The sequence below is a fragment of the Myotis lucifugus genome, unplaced genomic scaffold (assembly GCF_000147115.1).
Source record: "Myotis lucifugus unplaced genomic scaffold, Myoluc2.0 scaffold_3, whole genome shotgun sequence".
NCBI classification, from domain to species: domain Eukaryota; kingdom Metazoa; phylum Chordata; class Mammalia; order Chiroptera; family Vespertilionidae; genus Myotis; species Myotis lucifugus.
In genome coordinates this window covers 11,172,956-11,195,053 of record NW_005871051.1, presented here as the reverse complement: position 1 = coordinate 11,195,053, position 22,098 = coordinate 11,172,956, and the positions used below count along the sequence as shown (strand labels likewise).

The 22,098-nt window shown below is 39.7% G+C and overlaps 1 protein-coding gene across 4 annotated transcripts in view; it reads right to left on the bottom strand.

Annotated features, from left to right (window-relative positions):
• Positions 1-22,098, bottom strand: part of CCNYL1 (cyclin Y like 1) — a 51,064-nt gene that overhangs the window by 6,673 nt on the left and 22,293 nt on the right. Inside the window, exons 5-12 of one of the 4 annotated variants that reach the window (XR_002831222.1) lie at positions 21,243-21,278; positions 17,541-17,592; positions 16,324-16,443; positions 13,475-13,641; positions 9,222-9,384; positions 7,833-8,033; positions 4,963-5,027; positions 76-371 (exon numbers count right to left, since the gene is read on the bottom strand). Coding sequence is in view for 1 of the 4 variants with exons in the window: in XM_014462126.1 (XP_014317612.1) it covers positions 7,923-8,033; positions 9,222-9,384; positions 13,475-13,641; positions 16,324-16,443; positions 17,541-17,592; positions 21,243-21,278 (649 nt within the window). In the remaining 3 variants the exon portion in view is untranslated. Of the gene's footprint in view, positions 1-75; positions 372-3,110; positions 4,412-4,962; positions 5,028-5,724; positions 8,034-9,221; positions 9,385-13,474; positions 13,642-16,323; positions 16,444-17,540; positions 17,593-21,242; positions 21,279-22,098 lie in introns of those variants that run through there. The other 3 variants (XR_002831224.1, XR_002831223.1, XM_014462126.1) reach the window with 3 other exon arrangements.

Sequence of the window (22,098 nt, the reverse complement as noted above, 5' to 3'; positions counted from 1 at the left end):
CATGGATCCCACACCGAACCTTAATAACAGCATCCGTGACCTGCACTGTCAAGAACAGAATGGGACCCCCAGAGCTAGGAAATGTAGTTGTATATTTTAATGAACTGCTACCCCTGCTAAAGAGGCTTCTTTCACTTTTGTGCTCTACAGAAAAACCAAGGGGGGTAGAAGGGACAAAGCTTTGAATAACTGCTTTCTAACACCGAATGTGGCAAACAGGACAGAGCACATCACAAATCCAGGCAGGTGTGAGGTAGTGTAGCTGAGATTTGCCTGCTCCCTCTGCATGTCCTTTCTTGCCTCCAAAGTCTAATCAAGTGATCTTGGGAAAGAAATGCCTGAGTTGGGGAGGGTGGTTCTGAAAGAAAAAGCTACGAAGACATTAAAGCAGGGTGAGGAGTAGGCAAGTCGCTAAGTAACCGGACTCAGAACTCGAAAACCTTCTAGCAGCTTGATGACAATTACAGGATTGATTTCAGCCAGGGTAATGCCTGGGGTACATCATTTTATGACAATATTGCTTCATGTTGTTATAAACTGTATGTATAGTATGTATGTGATATGGGTGTGTATATACATAATATATATTACATATATATATATATATATATATATATATATATATATGAGAGATTTAGTGACTTTTGATACGGGTTTGGTGCAGGTGAATTTATTACTGAGCCAAATGAGGCACATACCGAGTCAGTAGTTCGAGTCCAGGGCATTTAAAGGGCATTTAATACTTTTTATGATTTCCATATATGTATAGTGCCTATCCCATGCAGTAGCTTCACAAAGACATCTCCAGAACTCATGAATCAGAGCCAGCGATATTTTGTTTGTAGACAATCAACTTGAATCTATAAGTTATTACTGGCAGATGATTATAATTGAGACCCTAGCATTAACAAATGGAAACCCAGAGCATCTTGAGTTCTTTTTTTTTTGTTTTGTTTTGATCCTGGAAGTCAATAGAACAGCTGTGTATGTGGTTATGTTAGTCTCATGATAATTTGCTGACCTTATTATTTCAGAAAAATTTTGTGTGTATTATATTTGTGGGAAGGTAAAATAATGCTTTGAGATTTTTATCAAATATGGAGAGTAGTTATTTATGAAAAACAAAGAAATGTCTATTTTTGTTTCTTTGTTCCCAACTAATGTAGATAAATTTTAAAGTGCATTAAAGCAATGGTAAAGAAAATGAGATGCTGTACAAGTCTTTTTCTCCTCATGCTTCTATGGGAGACACACTGCTTTCTAAGAATATCTGAGGAGATACATGGATTCCAACTTCATAATCAGATTTCTCAGATGTACTTAAAATATAAATGGTAATGTTTTTATTAATAAGAAAATCAAGCAAATTCCAATCACCAGAAACAGAACTAATGGAAACTTGTTTTACTTGAATATATTTCATGGGTTTCTCCGCTGATCCTGTTATTATTTCATGACTCAGTTGAAGAAATGAAGGGAAATACATGGAAGAGCAGACATTGCCTGAGACTGTTCTATCAACCCTCCATCTATACTGTATACAGCGATTTTTTATCTCATGGCACACATAAATTACTCAAATTTTTGGCACACCAAAAATATGTATTTTGCCAATCTGACAAAAAATAGATATAACCTTGATTTACCAAACATAATAATAATAATTATCTACCCTTTTTGCCCCAAAGTTGACTTTTAAAAAAATCAGATGCCTATACTTGTATATAAGAATTTCTGGTACCAAGAATTAACCAATCAGATGCAACCTTATTATTCAATTTGACCAATAAGATGCAACTCTATTATATGACCTATATATTTATGGTTCCAGAGAGCGTATTGACACCAGACAGCAATTGAGTTGGCTGTTGTCATTTTTTTATCTGACAGTCTAAGAGAAAAGAGGTCAGTGTCCCTTATTAGTCAGGTATTAAATGCTTTAACAATTCTTATGGTTCACCAGTTGAAAATTGCTGCTCTATACCAAACCTATAGATGTTTGTGCTGTTTTTCTATGGGTCTGGTTGGGGAGCAGGAACTCCCCAAACTATTCCATCATTCACCAGTTAGAATCACTTGATATTAAGCCATAAATACAAGTCAGGAAACCCAGATAAGAGTTGATTCAAAGTTGGCACCTTGCTGATAATCTGGGCAGATGCTTTGTAAACCTGAGATACTGTTGTCAGATTTTCTTACTTGCTATTTTGGCAAGTTACAGATTAGCTACCAATCTACCTCATGTGAATGCCTGGTATGTCTGTTCCCCAGCAGTGCACTGAGGCATAAATATGGGAGAAGATAGGTAATTAGGAGCTTATGTTTAGGGGAGATAAGTCCAATATAAGAGTATATATAACTCAATGTCAAAGTGAGTGCTGGGAACATGATCAGATTGGTTCGTAAGTTAGGGCAATTGGGAGAAGAGAGGATAGTGTTGAGCTGGATCCTAACAGAAGAGCATCTGTACCTGCTTGTACAGGACTCTCCAGTTGGCACCTCTTCCCAATGCTTTCTCATTGCTCATTCCCCTCCTCCTCCGATGGAAAGGGAGGAAAGGGCAAAGTCACAAGCTGGAGCAAAGGGACTGTTGGGACTTAGACGCTGGAGAAATAGGTGGGCCCAGTGCATTACTGGTAATAATGCTTCCTTTAGTGATTTAATTACAGAGCTTTTCTGTTTGTCATGAGTGGAAACATGATTGAGAGGCAGCAGCATGTTTATGTGCATAGACTTGGGAACTAGACTGACTAGGGAATCTAATCCCAGTCCCACCATTTAAGGGCTGTGTGATCCTGGACATTTTAACCTGTTAGTACTTCAGTTTTCTCATCTGCGGGAGGGTAATAATAATACTCATATCCGCCGAAACCGGTTTGGCTCAGTGGATAGAGCGTCGGCCTGCGGACTGAAAGGTCCCAGGTTCGATTCCGGTCAAGGGCATGTACCTGGGTTGCGGGCACATCCCCAGTGGGAGATGTGCAGGAGGCAGCTGGTCGATGTTTCTCTCTCATCGATGTTTCTAACTCTCTATCTCTCTCCCTTCCTCTCTGTAAAAAATCAATAAAATATATTTTAAGAAAAAAAAAAAATAATACTCATATCTTGGGATTTAGAGGATCTAAAGGATTAAATCAGGTAAGGCAAGATCAAGTTAAAGCAAGGTAGAAGACCCTGTTCAGGCAAGGAATGGAAAGGCAATTGAAACACTAGATTTCCAAATTTGAGTCTGTGTAAGAATCATTTGGGACTACTGAAAATTTAGATTCCTAGGCTTCAGCTTTAGGAATTGAGATTTGGTGGATCTGGGGCCCAAGAAACTGCTGCTTGCTTATCTTTTTTAGGTTTACAAAATAGTTGCAAAGATGATTCAGAGTTTCTATATACCATTTCCCCCTAATGTTAACATAGTATAGTACATTTGTCTAAACAAGTCAACATTGGTTCATTACTCTCCAGACTTCATTTGGATTTCACCAGAATTTCCACCACTGTTCTTAATCAGATTCAGGATCCAATCCAGGATTCTACATTCCATTTAGAGAAACTTTCACAGGCACTTGCAGTTGATGAGAGGTGGTCTGGGGACATCTTGAGAAACGCTAGATGTAAAGTACTAAGCAAAGTCAAATTGCCCCATCCCAACATTGGGGAGATGAATGCAGTGTTTTTTATTTCAGAGAGGAAGGGAGAGGGAGAGATAGAAACATCAATGATGAGAATCAATTTATCGGCTACCTCCTGCACGCCCCCTACTGGGGATCAAGCCTGCAACCCGGGCATGTGCCCTGGTCAGGAATCAAACTGTGACCTCCTGGTTCACAGGTCAATGCTCAACCACTGAACCGCGGCAGCCGGGCTGAATGCAGTTTTGAGGCAGAAGATAAGTTGGTGCAGGGTGTGGATATAGGTGTTGATTTTAGAATTGGGGTGGAATCCCCTCTGTTAGATGAGGGGGTCACTTTAAGAAGCGAGACTTCTATTCCTAATGCCACAGGAAATGAGTTTTGGAGTTTGGAATGTGGGGATGTTGCCTAGACTGAGGAGATACATCTAGGGTTGTGGGCAGCTCAGGGGAGTCAGCAAGTGCAGTAAATTGGGAACAGCTGCTTTGGGGGACACAGGAAGACTCAAATAGGGGATTAAAGAGGATTACAAGGGGCGAGATAACCTGTGAGCCATATGAAACTTGTATTTGCTGGAACCTGGTGATAAGGCTTTGGAAAAGGGTCACAGTAGTAACCAACGTCAAGTGCTGCCCAGTGGACATTAGCAGAAGGTTAGAGAATAAAGGCAGAGAGGATCTGGTTGAGGGTGAGCCCTCACCTGCAGTGGGAGGGGACAGAACATGGAAGCTCTGCCTTTGGGAGAGTCCGTTCCAGTGAGGCGGTAAAGGGGCCACCGTTTGGGCCTAAAAGTAAAGATTAGTAGAAGTGAAGTAATGTTTCAAGAAAATGCTAGCAGAATCATTTGAGGTCTTGAAATAAAATACTATTGGTAACTTCTGATGCTATCAAAGAATTTCTCTAACCATTCAAATTACTTAGCTCCCTTTACAAGTTACAATAATCACTAAACTTGTTCCTTTTAAAAATATTAACCTTTTTTTCTTTGATTCTGGATTCCTCTTAATTTCTAAACTATTTCACTTTCCTAGTTCTTTCTGCACCCTAGAGATCCTAAACCACAAACTGGTTTTCTTAGAATTTATTTCACATGACATGGCCTCTCCTCTGACAGCCCCATTTAAAATAGCCTCAGAAACCAAGCAGACTGCGCCTCTGCTCTGGGGGGAACAGGCTTTGCTGAAGGGCTCCAACATGCTTTGTGTTGCTTGCTGGCATGGTGTCAGGCTGATCAGGTCGGTGAGTGGGCTAAGTGAAGACTATAGGTAATCTAATCCTTCGCTTGTTGATAGACGCTAGTATAATCTGCAGATTCTGCATTGAAATGAACACTTACCTGGAGATTTCTCTGCCGGCTGTCAAGTGCTTTTCCAAGTAGCTCTGTACTCGAGAATGCAGCTTCTGGGAGAGGGAACAGGCTAGTCATTTTAGATGTGGTCAGGGAGAAGTCTTGGGTGATGAAAGATTTTTGCTAACTTACATGCCATAGCTAAACATTTCCAAAATCACTGCATTACCCGAATACAGAGTGATTTCTTTTCTGGTAAATACTGGCTTCAGCATTTTTTTTTTTTAATCAAGGAATAGTGTATTTATAGACATAGGAAAACTCAACCAAGAAATGAACCATGGGCTATCATAAAACCAGGATTCAGTGCTGCTGGGCTTCAATAATGTCTGGACATACAGGATATAATAAGAGTAAATAGAAGAAATTTCTCTTTAAACAGAAACACTGGGCCTTAAGTTGTTTTAGGATGAACCATATGAAATTGCTGATAGGAAACCATCCTGTAATTCCTTTCTCTCTGGGGTGTTTACCTCATTTTACCTTCCAAGTATTAGCACAATAATGAATTATTCACAGATGTCATCTAATGCACCATGCCAGTGATTTTAAGTGTAATAAATTATCTTTAGGTTGAAAAGAGCAAAAAACAAATAAATAACTATACCTTAGAGGCAAGGGTCGAACCATCTATGGTCAGTTTAAAAATGCTTTAAGGCCTCACTATCAAAGCTGATGGGAAACATGTAGGTTAGGCAGAGACATAATGCTATGTGAACAGGGAGAAGTGTTACAAACATACTAGCCATGTTTTAATTAAAATAGGGTTTATTAGCTTTTCTTTTAATATAAACATGAGAAAAAACCACGTAAGTTGTAGCATTCTTTTCAAAATAAAAATTGCAATCAATACTTGAATCTCCAAGCTCAGAACTCCATAAACAATGTTTTTTTGAGGTGGTAGATTGTAATATTTTATATACCATTATTTTTTGTTTCTATCCTTTTAAGTGATGAAACCTGCAGCCCTCAATATAATGTGAAGCCTTGCTATACTGAAAGTATTCCTTGGCCTAGAAATGCTTTGTTTATAGGCAAAATTTCTAGGAATACATTTGAGAAGGTAGGAGAAATATTTTAAATAGTTGAGAACATTAATCTTTAAAAGTATTTCAAGTTTAGGCAACATTTTACCAATCTCCTAAAAGATTGATTACTAAACTCCCTGCCCTTTAAAGCCTGAGGTAAGAGTTCCTAATATTTCTATATGCTTCCTCTTAAATAGCAAGACTTACATGGGACACCTACAACCAAGTTAATATGTAGGATAGAAAAGCTGGTTCATTCACCTGTTTTCATAACACTACTATTAGGGTCCAATTCAATTTATTACATCTGAATAACACTGCTCCTCATAATCTTCCTTTACCAGAATTTAGGGAAACAAAACAATTTTGGTGATCAAAGCATGTATATAGCACAGATCTGCAAAGATTTCTTTTAAAGAGGAGGGCATTCCTATGAAGACACAAGTTATCTCCTACAGTGTTAGTGCAGTTTTAAGCGGTGGTACTTGTAGAATAATTGCTACAGCCTTACAACACATTTGAAAGTCTAAATGTCTCTTAAACTTAGTTTTGTGTATTTTAAATATTAAGCTTTTAATTTTTTGTTTCAATCCCCTCTTAAAGATGGCAAAGATAGGCTGAACCAAAAAATTAAAGTTTAAATAAACTTTGTGGTTTCAGCCAATCTTTTGTCATTTCATAATTCGCTAAACTAAATAAGCAGGATATTGTAGAAATCTTTTTGTCTCTATTTTTTCCCCTCTGTCTACAATGTGGACATTTAATCTGCAGCTCTGGCAGTTTTATGGGAATTTTGAGAATGGGTATTAAGGAGGGTAGAGCAGAAGTACAGAACAAATATACACCTCTGTTGATTTTATGGAATAGCCCTAACAATTCTTGTCTTCCTGCTTCCTATATTTTTTTTATATAAAAATGAAAATAAACTTATTGGTGAAAAAACCCAAAAAACTAAATGAGAAATTTAAACTTTCAAATTAAAGTCTGTAGCATTTATACTTCCGTAGGAGTGCCCTGGAGGGCCCAAGCACACTATTATCTAAGCTTAGAATTGCACTTGGGGAACACCTATTTCATTATCTGCTTATTATCACTGGACCACCATGTTGGTTGGAATTATGAAAATATCTTTTGATACATTTATTTAACAAAGAAAATCATCAGAAAATGAGAAGAATCATTATAGTTGTTTTAAAATCCCATTATAGTTCTTACGATATGCAGCATGGACCCAGTCTAAGTAGATAATCAATACTGACACTTTCTCTTATCCCAAACATGCTACTGTGTTAGTAAGTACTACTTGCAAAGAATTTGAATGAGAAGTGTTATTCAGCAGCTTTTTGATTTAAACTGTTTGCCAATAATGACTAGCAACTTCCACCATGTAATATGAAGAATCCTTTAATACCTAACAATGCTACAGTCTGTTCCTAAGTGGCTTTGTGAGTTGTTAGGCGTCCCATGTTTTAATGGTAATACTGCATTGATTGTAAAGGAATATGTAGCAATATTGGGAAGGTTTATTCCTTTTTTGGAGGGGGCGATTCAGAAAAGTAGGAAAGACATATAAATTATATAGTTAGTGCCTTTCAAACCTCAAAATTTAAACATGAATTAAAAAAAAACAACTTCACATAGAGTTCACAGCTATCAGCCTACATTGTAAGCAAATATCTGTGTGGGTTGGGAGCTTTAGCTTTTGAGTGTTTTTTGTAACTAAAGGACAGAGTGTGTTGCACTGACAAGGTCCCATTCTTTCTATGAGCATAGTCCTTGCTGCCCACGAGTCTCTTCAACTTGACGTCTGTCTTAGGTGAAAATACTAACTTTGCTGGTTTTTGAGCAGGAGAGGTGCTATTTCTCCAGTCCTTGTAGATGAGGGAGGGGCTCACGATATTACCACCCTTCACTTCTCCCTTAAGAGAGGATGGCTTTAGAGCGCTGAACACCAATAAAATTATCAGCACTAAGAGACCTTCTCAGAGCAGCTCTGCACAGGTCTTTGTCTTCGCACAATCTGGAAATAGCCTAGGAAAGACAATCAAATAGAACACCGGTACAGTTAAAAAAAAACAAACAAAAAACAAGGGTTCCAACCTTCACAAAAAGCATCACTGATAAGCCACACATTCACACTCCTTTCTATAGTTCATAGTTACTGCTGCTTTGGGCAGCTGAGGTCTGCACTGCCAGGTTCTGGGGATGTACTTCCTGCTAATTCACTAAGGTGATAAGTCCTTTAGGGGCTATGATTAGATTGCTAGAGCAAAGGGGAACTTAGAATTATTTAAAAATTGGGTTCTCAAAGAAGTCAAGAACGTAATAGGCTCCTAACAGCAATATCATCTATTACCTGTACACTTGTTCCTTAAACATAAAGAGCATACACTCGGGCAAATCGGTCCTTACTCAGCTATTCAATTTCTATCCAATCTTCATTAGTTATAATATACTCTAAGCAAACTTTAATGAGGTAAGTGTGTGCTGTACTTTATTGGAAGGTAGGGAAGGTCTAATGACTGAAGCACCGTAAGGAACTATGTCACTTGCCCATTAATTATGGTAGAAAAACGTCTTTTTCTAAAGTATCTTCCAGGCACCACAGAAAGTGTCCATTTTAAAAGAGTCCATTTCAGTTGTGAATAATTTTGTTATATACTCACCAAAAGTCATAAGCCATAAATATTACTTTGCAACCATGTACTTTACCATACCCATTAAAAACCCATGTATTTTCTACACCTAATATTTGAAACACACATAATACATTGTAAGTATATGTCTCCCAGGTTAGCCAGTAGTACTAATAAACTCATGGGACTGAACCATGATATATATAGAAAAGACATGAATTTGCAAACTGAATTAAGAGTGGTAAGTAGATTCTGTATGTAGATATGATTAGTGATACAGTTGTAAGAAATTATTCATGTACAGTTATAAAGGAAGGGTAGAGATTCAAATGGAAAACCATTAACAGATTAAATTTGATTTAAAACATTCTGAATTATGGTTGCAGAAGAGATGTATAATTTTTTTTTAAATGTGGGATCCTTGTAGAAACCATAAGACACATGATGTGAAAGGGTTATAAGCTCTTCTTCAATTTCTTAATTTAAAAAAGCTTTTCATTTTCCTAATCACTGCTTAATATGATTTACCACAGATAGCTTTGGCGACTGACAGAAGCCCCATTTAGTGATTCCACAGCCTTACCTCTAGATTCTGGGCTCTTTCTCTGCTAAGAGGAGCAAATACAAAAGGCAGGTCGTTGTCATCAGCTAAGGAGCGAAGGTCAAAGTAGTATTTGGCATAAACACTGGCAGGAACATTAATATTAAACTGAAGTAGCTCTAAAAAATGCCTTTCCATCTCATTCCTGGGGAGGAGGAGGAGACAAAACCAACACAGGACAATTTTAGTCAATTGGACTATCATCTTCAAAAATATCATTATGAGCTACTGGGATGGCTCTAAATTTTGTTTTGAAACAAGTAAAGGCTACCCAGCTGTATGAATACACTAATGTTCAAACAAGGTTCAGCTACTTGTGGTCCTTCCTGCATCCCAGCATTCTGGGTTCGGGACAAGGGGGAAGAGGTGATGGCCCTCTGTGCACTTGTGCTGCTGACTCGGGGCTCATTCTTCAGAGTTCCATTAGTGCAGCTGTACGCTTCCTGCTCCTCGCTCACTCACCAGGCCCCACTATAGTGCTCAGATGAAAGGAATGATGTATGCTGTTTATTAGCTCTGAAGAACTTGCAGACATTTTCACCAGGCCGATAACAGGAAGGGACTTATTGAAGTAGAGAGGCGCCAACAAAAGGAGTGGGCACATCACCACGGCAACAAATGGATGCATCGAGAGCCACTGCTATTATCCCTGAGGGGGAAAACTCTTGAAGCAGCAAGAATTCATCTCAAATAAATAAATAAATAAGCCACATTCGATAGGAAAGCCTCCCCCTACCCCAGTGCATGGGGCTAATGTCAGAGGGCATAATGCAAGTTTTTGTTCACCTTCATCTTATGGGGTGAGCAACTGTCACTATGACAGGTCAGGATGCACTTTTTAAACTGGATGGCAGAAAGATTACAGACAGATGTCTTGGCTGGACTAAACCCACTCTACAATATGACTTCTGATAGAGCAATCGACTCAAACTCCAACCTGTTTCTCCCATGTTGGGAATGCACAGCATTGACCTGAGGTGCTCAGCATCCACCCCCCTCGCCAGACAGATGGAAACATAGCCACAAGGGGTGAGCTCAATCAAGTGTGGAAGGCAAGTTGGGAGCAGTGCTGTGCTATGTGACCACACTGCCATCACCTGCCAAGTGTTTAAATATAAAATTAGAGTAAATCATACTAATTCTACAGAAATCCCTTGATAGAATTAATTATATAGAAATAATACCTAAACAAACATGAGACACTTAATTTTTTAATATATTCATTTTTTTAAAGCTTTAATAGTTTATCCATTGGACAGGTCAACAAAGGCTTGATGTTCTGCATGGAGAGCAGTCAGAATATGAGCAGAGATGAGGTTTTCTCATTTGGTGAACTTTTAACCTGACTGAACCTAATTCCAAAATTAATTTCCTATTCATATAGCCATAAGCCTATAGAAATGTAAGTCAGATAATGTTTTGATAATCAGATAATTGGGACTTAATTTACTACAGGAATAAATGCACTTCAGTATCCCTTTTATGTTTTCTCCACTAATACATTTTAATTGTGTAGAAATACAGTACTTCATAGGATTAACATGTCTATTAATAGAGGTTTAATGACAGAAGAAAAGCATTATGCCTACAGAATATGCATATTCTGTTGTTTTTTGTTGTTGTTTTTTCAATGGCTAGATGGTTGAATAGCATACCATTTATAGGCACAGCGTATTTTCTGAATAGCAGCTGCTCAGTTTAACTTATTCTTTTGAAGGGAAATATATTCAAAAAAAGACACATAGATGTTGGAAAGTTTAAGAAAAAGCAGACACAATTTTTCAATTTAGACTCAAAATGAGATCATTACAAATAGTAGTCAACAGCAGGGGGATGAAACCAGTGTATACTAAACACTGTTGTAATGCCTTCCATTTTCAAAGATCATAAACAAAAGCAGCCTATTATAAACATAGCTCCTGGTGTTTCTGTTCATATACAAAAAGCATTTGTTTACTACTAGTCATCGGGTAGCTAGACATTGCCACCATTGCTCTGGGGCTCACATCTATGAAAACCCACACATTTCTTTGTGTGTTCTGATGTTATAACTAGAGCCAGAGCCCCAGCCAGTTGAGGTGCAGGTTTTGAGAAAAGTTCAGCTATCATCATGGCAGGGCTAGTGTTAATGATCACAAATTCTCCATCCTTCAGGGGACCAGTTTGAAGACCCATGATGATCAAAGTCACTTTAGCTTCTGCAACTCCTTAAAGTACTTCCATTTGTTTCAAATTCATTATTTGCTGTCACACTGTTTGCTAAGAAGGCTACCAGCAATATCACCAAAACTACTCAGTGTATACTATTTTCAAAGTGGACATTTGTCCCAAAAGCCACTTTGACAGATACTGACAATCGCTGGGGTCCCTTCTCTTGGTCACAAATATCCTCACTTCAGTTGTAAATACGAATTCTGGTGATTCTGAATGAGTCTTATCTGGAGTAATGAGCAAAAGCAACACAAACAAACTCTTGCCTCTGCCTGCTCTTCTTATGCTGTTCAATTATTATCAAGAGGAATTCTTTCACATTTTCCTAAATGCCACCGACAAAGACATTTTCACTGTCAGGTGGGCAGTTGGAGAGTCTGCTGGAAATACCTTTTGGCTCATCCTGCCCACCAACCTCAGGGCCCTTCAATGTGGCCAGACCAGATGCCCATGTTAAGTTTAGTGTTTCACTCTCATGCTAGCATGCCATCTCTAAGGAGCTCACCCTCATGGTTACCTACAGCCCCCCACAATGCACCGCTGTGGTTGCTGAGTGCCGCAGGAAACTCAAATGGCATGGGCACTAGGTGGTGCCCAGTGATGCTTTGCCAACTGACTGAGAGGTAGGAGTTTCCTAACTCATCAGACCTATTTTTAAACACTTGCAATCCTCTTAAAAGGGCAGGCAAGAGCACAGGGATGAAGCCTTTATATGCAGCTAATTTTCCATCATGGTTTAACAACTGAACTTCAGATAAAAAGGAGGGAAAGACCAGTTAAAGCAAATACACAATGCGTGACTCAGGTTTAAGCCATAACCTCTCAATAGTCTAGTGGCCTTAAGACATTAACAGTGGCCAAGCATTTATTTCAAGGGTCAGATGTATGCCCCTTAAAAATGGACTGGATCTAACAGATGGCTTTAAGTAAGTCACAGAGATATTTACTCTACTGTTGTTCTGGTAGTGAGCTTGTAAAATGTTTGTCAAAAACCACCAGAGACATAATTATCAAACAGACTAGAGGCCCGGTGAACGAAATTTGTGCACAGGTAGGGTCCCTAGGCCTGGTCCGCGATCAGGGCCAGCCGGGGCCTCCCTTCGTTCCATGCCGCCCCCTGGTGGTCAGTGCACGTCATAGTGAGCGATCAAACTCCCAGTCTCCCAGTTGAACTCCTGAGGGACACTTTGCATATTAGCCATATATATATATATATATTACTAGAGACCTGGTGCATGAAAATTCATGCACTGGAGGCGGGGGGGGGGGGTCCCTCAGCCCGGCCTGCCCCCTCTCACAGTCTGGGAGCCCTCAGGGGCAGGAGGCAACCCGGCGATCAGGGGAAGGCAATGCCCCCATCACACCTCTGCTGCTGCCACTGCCAGCAGCGCAAGCCTCAGCCAGCCCTGGTTACCTGAGCCTTGGGTGGCCCTGGGCAGCTGGGCAGCCACCATCCAAGGCTTGCCTGCACCTTGGGCCAGCCCTGGGCGACTGGGCAGCCGCCATCCAAGGCTTGCCTGCGCCTCGGGCTGGCCCTGGGCGGCTGGGGGGGCCGAGGGGACTAGGGGACTCTGGGAGGCGGGCGGGCCCGGCCTTGCCATGCACCTGCCACCCCGACGGGACTGAGGGGACTAGGCAACACCATCTTTGAGGGCGTGGCAGTCAATTAGCATATTCCCTCCTTATTGGCTGTGGGCACCACCATCTTTGAGGGCGTGGCAGTCAATTCACATATTCCTTCCTTATTGGCTGTGGGCGTCACCATCTTTGAGGGCGTGGCACTCAATTAGCATATTCCCTCTTTATTAGTTAGGATTACAACAACACATCAAGACCTAATGAATAATGAGGAATATGAATTATTATACCAGATGTATAAACAGAAAGAAGTATATAATTTTATACCTCTTTCAGTTCTCTGCACCAAGTAACCTTTACAAATATTTCTTAACATATAAACTTTATGGGAACAAATGAGGTACTGGAAACTGGTTAGAAAATTCACCAAAACCTTACAAACTCACATGTCCTCAACGGTAATGTCCTTGAGGATCTGGCAGTAGTCCACATTCCATACAGCCTGGTCATCCCAAACCTTGGAGGCAAGAAGAACAGCTCCCAAAACAATTCTCTTCCAGTTCGTGGGACAAATGTCGATCTCGGCATAAGTTAAAAGTCTTTCTAAGTAAACCTGCAAAAGTAGAGCACTGTCTTTGATTTCAGATCAGTGTAAGTGCTGTGATAACAACTCTTAGGAATGACAGATTTCATCTATTTTTTAACATGTCTTTTATTCTTAGGTTCTACAGAGGCTGCTTGGCCAGCCAAAGCCAGAAGCCACGTCACAGTTGCAAATCAGATACTTCTGTTGCCTACTTTGCCCATGTAAATTTCCAGCTCAATTTTTGGTCACAGGAATGAATGTACATCTTAGCAAAGGTCCTCCTGAAGAAATGCATTGTATATTACCTCTCCACTTGAAAAGGACAGCATATATAGGCCCAGTGTAGATTCAGTTGCTCAATAAATACTGGAGTGCCTACCACATACATTATTTCATACCTGCTGGTAGTTATATGGTGATTTTCAAAATACTTGAACATGTAAATTCCTAATAATACTGAGCACATTTCGATCTTCTTTTCACAGTAACTAGTCCTTTTGTGATACAGGCTGAAAATAAAAACTGGGTCAATGGAGCCTCCCAGTGGCTGCTGTGTGGTGCAGCAGGACAGGCAGTACAAGCAGGTGTGCTTAAGACTGGACTGTACAACTGTCAGGTCTTCCCGTTTTAGTGCCTTTTATAAGGAACACACATGCATACAAAGGACAGTCCTTCTCATATCCCCCAATGCTCACATCTCCATGATCCTTTTGTGAAATTCATCTCTGTCTTACATAATCTGAAACTTAATGTCAATTCTGTTGGATTCTAGGTGGTAACAGAGCTGCCAGCCTCTGTATCCCTGGTACTCCTAAACCTGCCAGGTAGCTTGTGAGATTTCTTTTACATGCATTAAATGTCTATTCTACAAAGAACTCAGAGAAGTTAATGGCTGAGTAAAGATTATAGAGGTAAGCTGTGATTTGTTGTTACCTCAAAGGTTGCTTTGCAGAAGAGTATATACTATGCTATTTGACAAAAAGAAAAAAGTCCAATTTTAAAGAGTATGTTTAGCCCTAACTGGTTTGGCTCAGTGGATAGAGCGCTGGCCTGCAGACTGGAAGGTCCCAGGTTCGATTCCGGTCAAGGGCATGTACCTTGGCTGCGGGCACATCCCCAATAGGAGATGTGCAAGAGGCAGCTGATCGATGTTTCTCTCCCATCGATGTTTCTAACTCTCTATCCCTCTCCCTTCCTCTCTGTAAAAAATCAATAATAAAAAAAGAAGAGTATGTTTACTGTCTGAAAGTTATCAGATTGACAGCTCAGATTTGCCAATGTTCTCCAAACTCAACTGTGTTTTCAAAAACAAATGGTTATTGAACATATGTTCTTAGTGAAATTCTGCACTTATTCCCCAAAACTCAGCACTCTAAGAACGAATCTCCTTGCAAGGTTCAATTCTACTTTATAGAAAGTATCAGAGGCACTTACACAACACTGGCATTGTCATCTTTACTGGCAGACTTGGAAGTGCCATTATTCATTCATTCACACCACTTGCCCTCCTGTGTCAGTGGAAGTGACATTTCCCTTCTCACTGAAGCTAACTCTTCTATCAGTGAAGTCCATCCCATCCCATGTCTGCAGAACACTGTTCCCACATTTACCTTTTTGAAGAATACTCTGTTTGCTAATGCTTTCTCTGCATTTGGACAGTTACTCTCGATTCCCTACCTATAGCTCAGATTCATGCTCTAATTCCATATATTCAAATGATCACCAGACACTGCCACCTGCTGTCTCACTGCCACCTGCTGTCTCTACATCTAGCTTAATGTGTCTAAAAAGAACTCCCCCACCTCTTCCAGCCCAGATGCTCCCCTTCCTGTATTACCTAGCTCTCTACATGGAAGCACCGCTCCTGCCATTCTCCAGCACGTGCTATGCACTCCAAACAGTTGATAGCTCTATGAAGAGGCTTGTGTCTGACCCAGTGCCTCACTAAAATTTTAACAGGGTACTAAAGGAAGAGGCCTTGACCTCAGTATTCTTTCCAGACCATGATGTTGACTTTTCCCTTTAGGTTTGCTGTAGGAAGGGGTAATATAATTCTAACCACTTCTCAATAGAATAGGACTTATTCCAAATGATAAAATCTTACCATAGGAATTTTGTATGGATGACACCCAGGTCCTCACACAGCTGTAGCTTAGCAGGCAACTAGCAAAGCCTTTTCAGGTACTACTGGCACTATAATCCTGGGCGACTTCAAAGGCAGGCACAAGAGGACGGCAGGGATAGATTAACACCCATCATCCAAGGAACAGAGAATTTAAAGCTATCGTTTTCAAGCAGGACATATTAGAATTGCCTGGGGAATACAACCTGGGACTCAACTTAGACCTACACTGATTCAGTCTCTGCTTGGGGACCAGATGGTTTGTATTGCCCCATTCTACCCCACCAGCACACCTTGTATGTGTGCAAGTGTGTGCACTGCATGTGCGTGTGTCTCCTGAGGTGTGGAGAGGAAAAACAGAAATTTCTCCTGCTGCTTTCAATAGCAATTGTTTGTGATGAGAAAAGCAATAGCAACATTTTAAATCATGATTATTTAGCTTGAATTTGTGTATTTTACTTCCTTTGATAGGTTTCTCTTAATGAAGTCTTAATGATCATTTCAGGAACCTATTTTTATTTCAAAAACAGAACCATACCCTGTGTACAAGACAGAAAAGATGCTTTCTGAAAGAAAAACTATCTTACCAAAGTCACTATCGCACATTCAGCTGTTAGCTGTGCAGCACTGAAGAGGGTCCGAACAAATCTGTAAATAAATTTGTGTTCAGGATCATGCCTAAAATATTCCTCCGGAACTGTTTCTCGCTGAAAGGAGAAAAAAATGCAATATAAGTATCCAGGGAAGAAAAATACCTAAGTGCTCTTATGATAGCGGTCTTCTATTTGTGCCCACATGTCCCTTAAAATAACATTTTTATTGGGTGACATGTCTTTTTTCAATTTTTTTAAATATATTTTTATTGATTTCAGAGAGGATGGGAGAGGGAGAGAGAGATAGAAACATCAATGATGTGAGAGAATCATTGATCGGTTTGCTTCCTGCATGCCCCCAACTGGGGATCGAGCCTACAACCAGGGCATGTGCCCTTGACCAGACTTGAACCCAGGACCCTTCAGTTCGCAGGCCAACACTCTATTAAACTGAGCCAAACCAGCTAGGGCATGACATATTTTAGTCATTTATATATAAACAATGGGATCTTAAAAAATAATAGTGATTCAATACTCACCACCACCATTCATTAAAGAAAAATATAGGCACAACCTCAGATAATTTATTTATTTTCCTTCTACCTTTCTGCTAAGAATTTTATTTAAATGTAAGTTATTTTTAAGCTCAAAAGTCTTGATCACCATGTCATGCTTCTCTGCAATCAACTCTGAAAATAATTTTGTTTCCTGTAACCACCAGGTCTAAGGTTGTACTGTAATACTGTAATACAGTAATCACCAGCCACATACTGCTATAGAGCATCTGAAGTAGTGAATTTGAAAGTATTTGTCTTTTTAATTAACTTAAAATTTAAATAGTTATTTAATTTTCTTCATAGAGATGTTAATATCTCTATTAAGTTTATTTACAAATATTTATATTGTTTGATGCTACTGAAAATTATCTTTTACAAAGATACACTTTGGGGTTTTTTGGATCCATTTACTTATCTTAGCTTACTAATTATACAAAGCTGCAACTCAGTTCTTGCTGACATATCCCTTATAAAACACTTCTTTTGTAAAGTAATTAGATACAACATGGGGTGGGGAAAAGGATTTAAAAGAAGATGACTTTGACTTCAACCTGGGAGTAATTTTCTTTTAGTAATTAATTTCAAAGCAAATCAGCATGAAATAAACACAACTGTATGAGAGAAAAATACAACTTCAATATAAAACTGACTTACTGTGAGTGGATGTGATCTCTCATCGAAAATATCCAAGGATCTATTTGCATCTCTAAAAAATAAGAATATGTTTTTTTAAAACTAATTCAGAAATTGGTAATATCTTAGCAACACAACTGCTGGGAGTAGAGACGGGTAGAGGGAGAAGCTTAACCTTCAATAAAGCAGTTTTACAAATTCTTCTCTTGGATTTGGTAAGGGGGTTTTCTGAGCTCTTTACTCAGCATATCAAATTCTGTGAAATCATTTCTATGGTGGCCAGCTAGAGTTGCCTTAATAAGCATTGACCCTCCCTAACGGCAATGCTAGTGAACCAAACACATTTGACTCCTCTGACCTCACAGTGGAACACACACAAACATTTTATAATGCGGTAGTAGGAGACAATGTCGTCCTTAGAATTTTAATTCATGTGAATATGAGAGTCATGTTTTTCCCTTTCTTTTTCTCTTACTAGTTTCTTATACACAGACACCCTTCCAGCCCCAGCGCCACCCCAGGTGCGGCTGGCCAGGGAGGGACCATGGGAGGTTGGCTCCAGGGCGTGTCTGGCCATCTTGCCAAGTCCCAGTCCCGCTCTGCTGGCCTTCGGGGATCGGGCGAAACCGGCTCTCTGACATCCCCCGAGGGGTCGGGGATTGCGAGAGGGTGCAGGCCAGGCCAAGGGACCCTACTGGTGCACGATGGGGGCCAGGGAGGGAACACAGGAAGGCTCCAGGGCGTGTCAGTCCGTCTCACCCATTCCCAATTGGCTAGACCAGGGGTCCTCAAACTTTTTAAACAGGGGGCCAGTTCACTGTCCCTCAGACCGTTGGAGGGCCGGACTATAGTTTTAAAAAAAAAACTATGAACAAATTCCTATGCACACTGCACACATCTTATTTTGAAGTAAAAAAACAAAACGGGAACAAATACAATATTTGTATTTGCATGTGGCCCGCGGGCCGTAGTTTGAGGACCCCTGGGCTAGACCCCCAGCAGCAAGCTAACCTACCAGTCAGAGCGTCTGCCCCCTGGTGGCCAGTACGCATCATAACAACTGGTTGAACGGTCGAACGAATGGTCGGACACTTCGCATATTAGGCTTTTATTATATAGGATTTTTATTATGTATTTCTTGTCTCTTAAATAGTTTAAGTTAAAAATTTGCCTTTTTATTTTAAAAGTGACTAGTCTTTTGATTTAAATGTTCACCACACTAATACACTCTGCTCATTTAAAGAGTGGTGCTCCAAGTATATTCTGTAGGCCTCTGGGGTTCCCCTAGAACCCTTCCTTCTCAGGAAGCCCATGAGTTCAAAACCGTTTGTTGTTTTTTTAATATATTTTATTGATTTTTTACAGAGAGGAAGGGAGAGGGATAGAGAGTTAGAAACAATGATGAGAGAGAAACATCGATCAGTTGCCTCCTGCACACCCCCTACTGGGGATGTGCCGGCAACCAAGGTACAGGCCCTTGACCGGAATCGAACCTAGGACTCTTCAGTCCACAGGCCAACGCTCTAGCCACTGAGCCAAACTGGTCAGGGCCAAAACCGTTTTTATAGGAATATTAAGGCAGTGCCTGCCTTTTTTCTGACATTTGCAATCTTCTATCTATATATATAAAAAGCTAAGCGACCAGCCGGTAGCTATGACATGCACTGACCACCAGGGAGCAGACGCTCAATGCAGGAGCTGCCGAGTGACAGCAACTTTGCAGAGTACCCTCTCACACTCCAGGCCCCCTCGGAGGATGTCGGACTGCTGGTTTCCGTCCGATCCCCGCAGGCCAGGTCGAGGGACCCCACCTGCTGGAGGGACCCTGCTCACTCCACAGACCGCAGACGCCCTTCGAGCCCCGGCGCCACCCCAGGTGCAGCCGGCCAGGGAGGGACCGTGGCAGGTTGGCTCCAGGGCGTGTCCGGCCATCTTGCCCAGTCCCGCCCCATCAGCCACCTTCTGATTAATTTCCTTTCAATGTGCACGAATCCGTGCACCAGGCCTCTAGTGATTGTATAAAAGCAAAAGTGAGTAAAACTGATTTCTGAGCATGAATCAAGGAAGTGGAACCACACTATACTAGTAGTCATTCTATTCTTCACCGCCACTTGCAGTTGAAAAAAAAACTGCTTTGCTTAAGAACATCCTTGATAAAGCAGTAAAAATTTGTAGTGTTATTAAACTTTGATCATTCTCCTTATATTTTGAATAAATGGAAAGTATGCATTAAGCACTTTTGCATTCTAAAATGTGGTTGTGTTAAGGAAAAGCACTTCTGACTTAGTTGTGAGCTGAAGAAGCCTTTTTTTTTTTTCATAGAATAACATCTTTATTTGATAGTACAACTGTCATTCTCTCAAAAACAAAAAATGAGCCTGGCACTTCAAGGAAAATAATTTGTATGTTTGTTGCCAATGACACAATTCAAACTCTCAAGCTAAAAGTCAGAATTTGGGAAAATATGTACCTTCTTTTGTGAGCTTGACAGCTTTTCAATATTTAAGATTGGTGGTGATACTAACAAAAGTGAGCTTTTGCCACTTTATAAAGAAATGTGAACCAATACTTTCCAAATGACCAATACATAATATTATAATAAAATCATGTGCAAATAAAACATTCATTAAACATACAAGATAGCCAGAACTGGTTTGGCTCAGTGGATAGAGCGTCGGCCTGCGGACTCAAGGGTCACAGGTTCGATTCCGGTTAAGGGCATGTACCTTGGTTGCGGGCACATCCCCAGTGGGGGGCGTGCAGGAGGCGGCTGATCGGTGTTTCTCTCTCATTGATGTTTCTAACTCTCTATCCCTCTCCCTTCCTCTCTGTAGAAAATCAATAAAACATATTTAAAAAAAACAACAACAAAAAAACCCCACACAAAAAAACATACAAGATAGATCAATGGGTATTAATTTAACAAATTACCTACTATAAGTTTGTGGATATGATTTTAAATAACATTGTAACTAATGGAATTAGTCCAGCACTTATGGACTTTTGGCATGGTATCAAAGAATACCCACAATTATTTGAAGGCTTTAGAAATACACAATTTTGTACCTATATAACTACATGAGACTGGGTCTTCTTCATGTTGGTTTTTCAAAACAAATGATTGAAGTAATTGCAAATGATTGAAGACAGAGCATACATGAAAATCATCTGTCTTATAGTAAGCCAGACATTAAATAGATTTGCAAAAATGTAAATAAATGACACCCTTTCCACTCATTTTTTGTTGCGAAAAATAATTATGTTAATACTATGGTCCTCAATCAGGGGTGATTTTGTCCCCCAGGGGACATTTGGTCATGGCTGGAGAGATTTTTCTGGTGTCACAATGTGAACTGAGGAGGGGCTGTTATTGGCAACTATAGAGTAGAAGGCATAGAGAGGCCAGGGATGCTGCTAAATATCCTCTAATGCACAAAAATATCCAGTTCAAAATTTCAAGAGTGCTATAAAAATCCTGTTTAAACATACAATGGACTTATTTTTAAATTCTCAATTTTAATTTCTAATACAAACAAATACTCTTTGGAATCCACAATAACTTAAGCGTTAAGAGTCCTAAGACAAAAACAAATGATTCACTTCAATAATGTAATAAAAGCACTCTACAGTTCACTCCAATAATGTCTATAGTTATTTCCTAACACTAAACTTGATAGCTTGTAAATTTACTGCTAGAATAACAAGACAGGTTTTTAAACTCACCTGTTCTTTATGTGGTAATATATTGCTAACGTCACACTGTGGAGGAAAAAAAATTGTAACAATTGTAATTTTAATATGTTAGGTAAGAACACATTTTTAAAAAGGGGTTAGAGTAGGGGAAGACCTTCCCAGATGCCCAGTGGCCTTGAAATCCTCATTCAGAACAGTATCCATATGGGTACTTTTCCCCTTGTTTTAGTTCTTTGGCTTTTAGCAAAAATAGGAAAACCAAAATGCGAAGTAATATGCTGTTAGAAGACATGTTTGGGTTGATTATTATAATATATAAGTTATTACATATTTCCCATCATTTGCCCTTTCACCCATAGAACCTTTCATTCTGTACAAGTTATATTTGTGCACATGCTTCAATTTAAGCTATACAGTAGTTTTTGTGCTTTTTAAAGAAGGTTGTTAGGCTCTGCATTTCAGTTTATTTAGTTCACTATCCCCCTACCACCCATTTCCATCATTTCTGTAAAGGCAAATAAAGTGCTCTATATCAAATAAAATCTTAAGAGCAAATATAAGAACCCACAAAGTAAACAGTCTATCCTGAAATAAGCAGTGCTAACAATGCAGCATAATACTACAGTGTAACATTTAATAAGTTACTACCAAGGTAGCCTAAAATGAAATATTAATGAGCAGATGTAAATCCCCAGATACTGTGTAAGTTATTGTATTCCTAACTGAATAACTGTATGCTATTCAAAGATATTGTGTACTACACACCAAAGGGGTTTTCTTGGTTAAGTTATATGCTTTTCCTCTTTGTCCTCAAGTGTCTAAAATGAAGCTCAAAATAATTGAGGGAAGGCAAATCTGAACTTTATAACTAGGTCTATATAATATT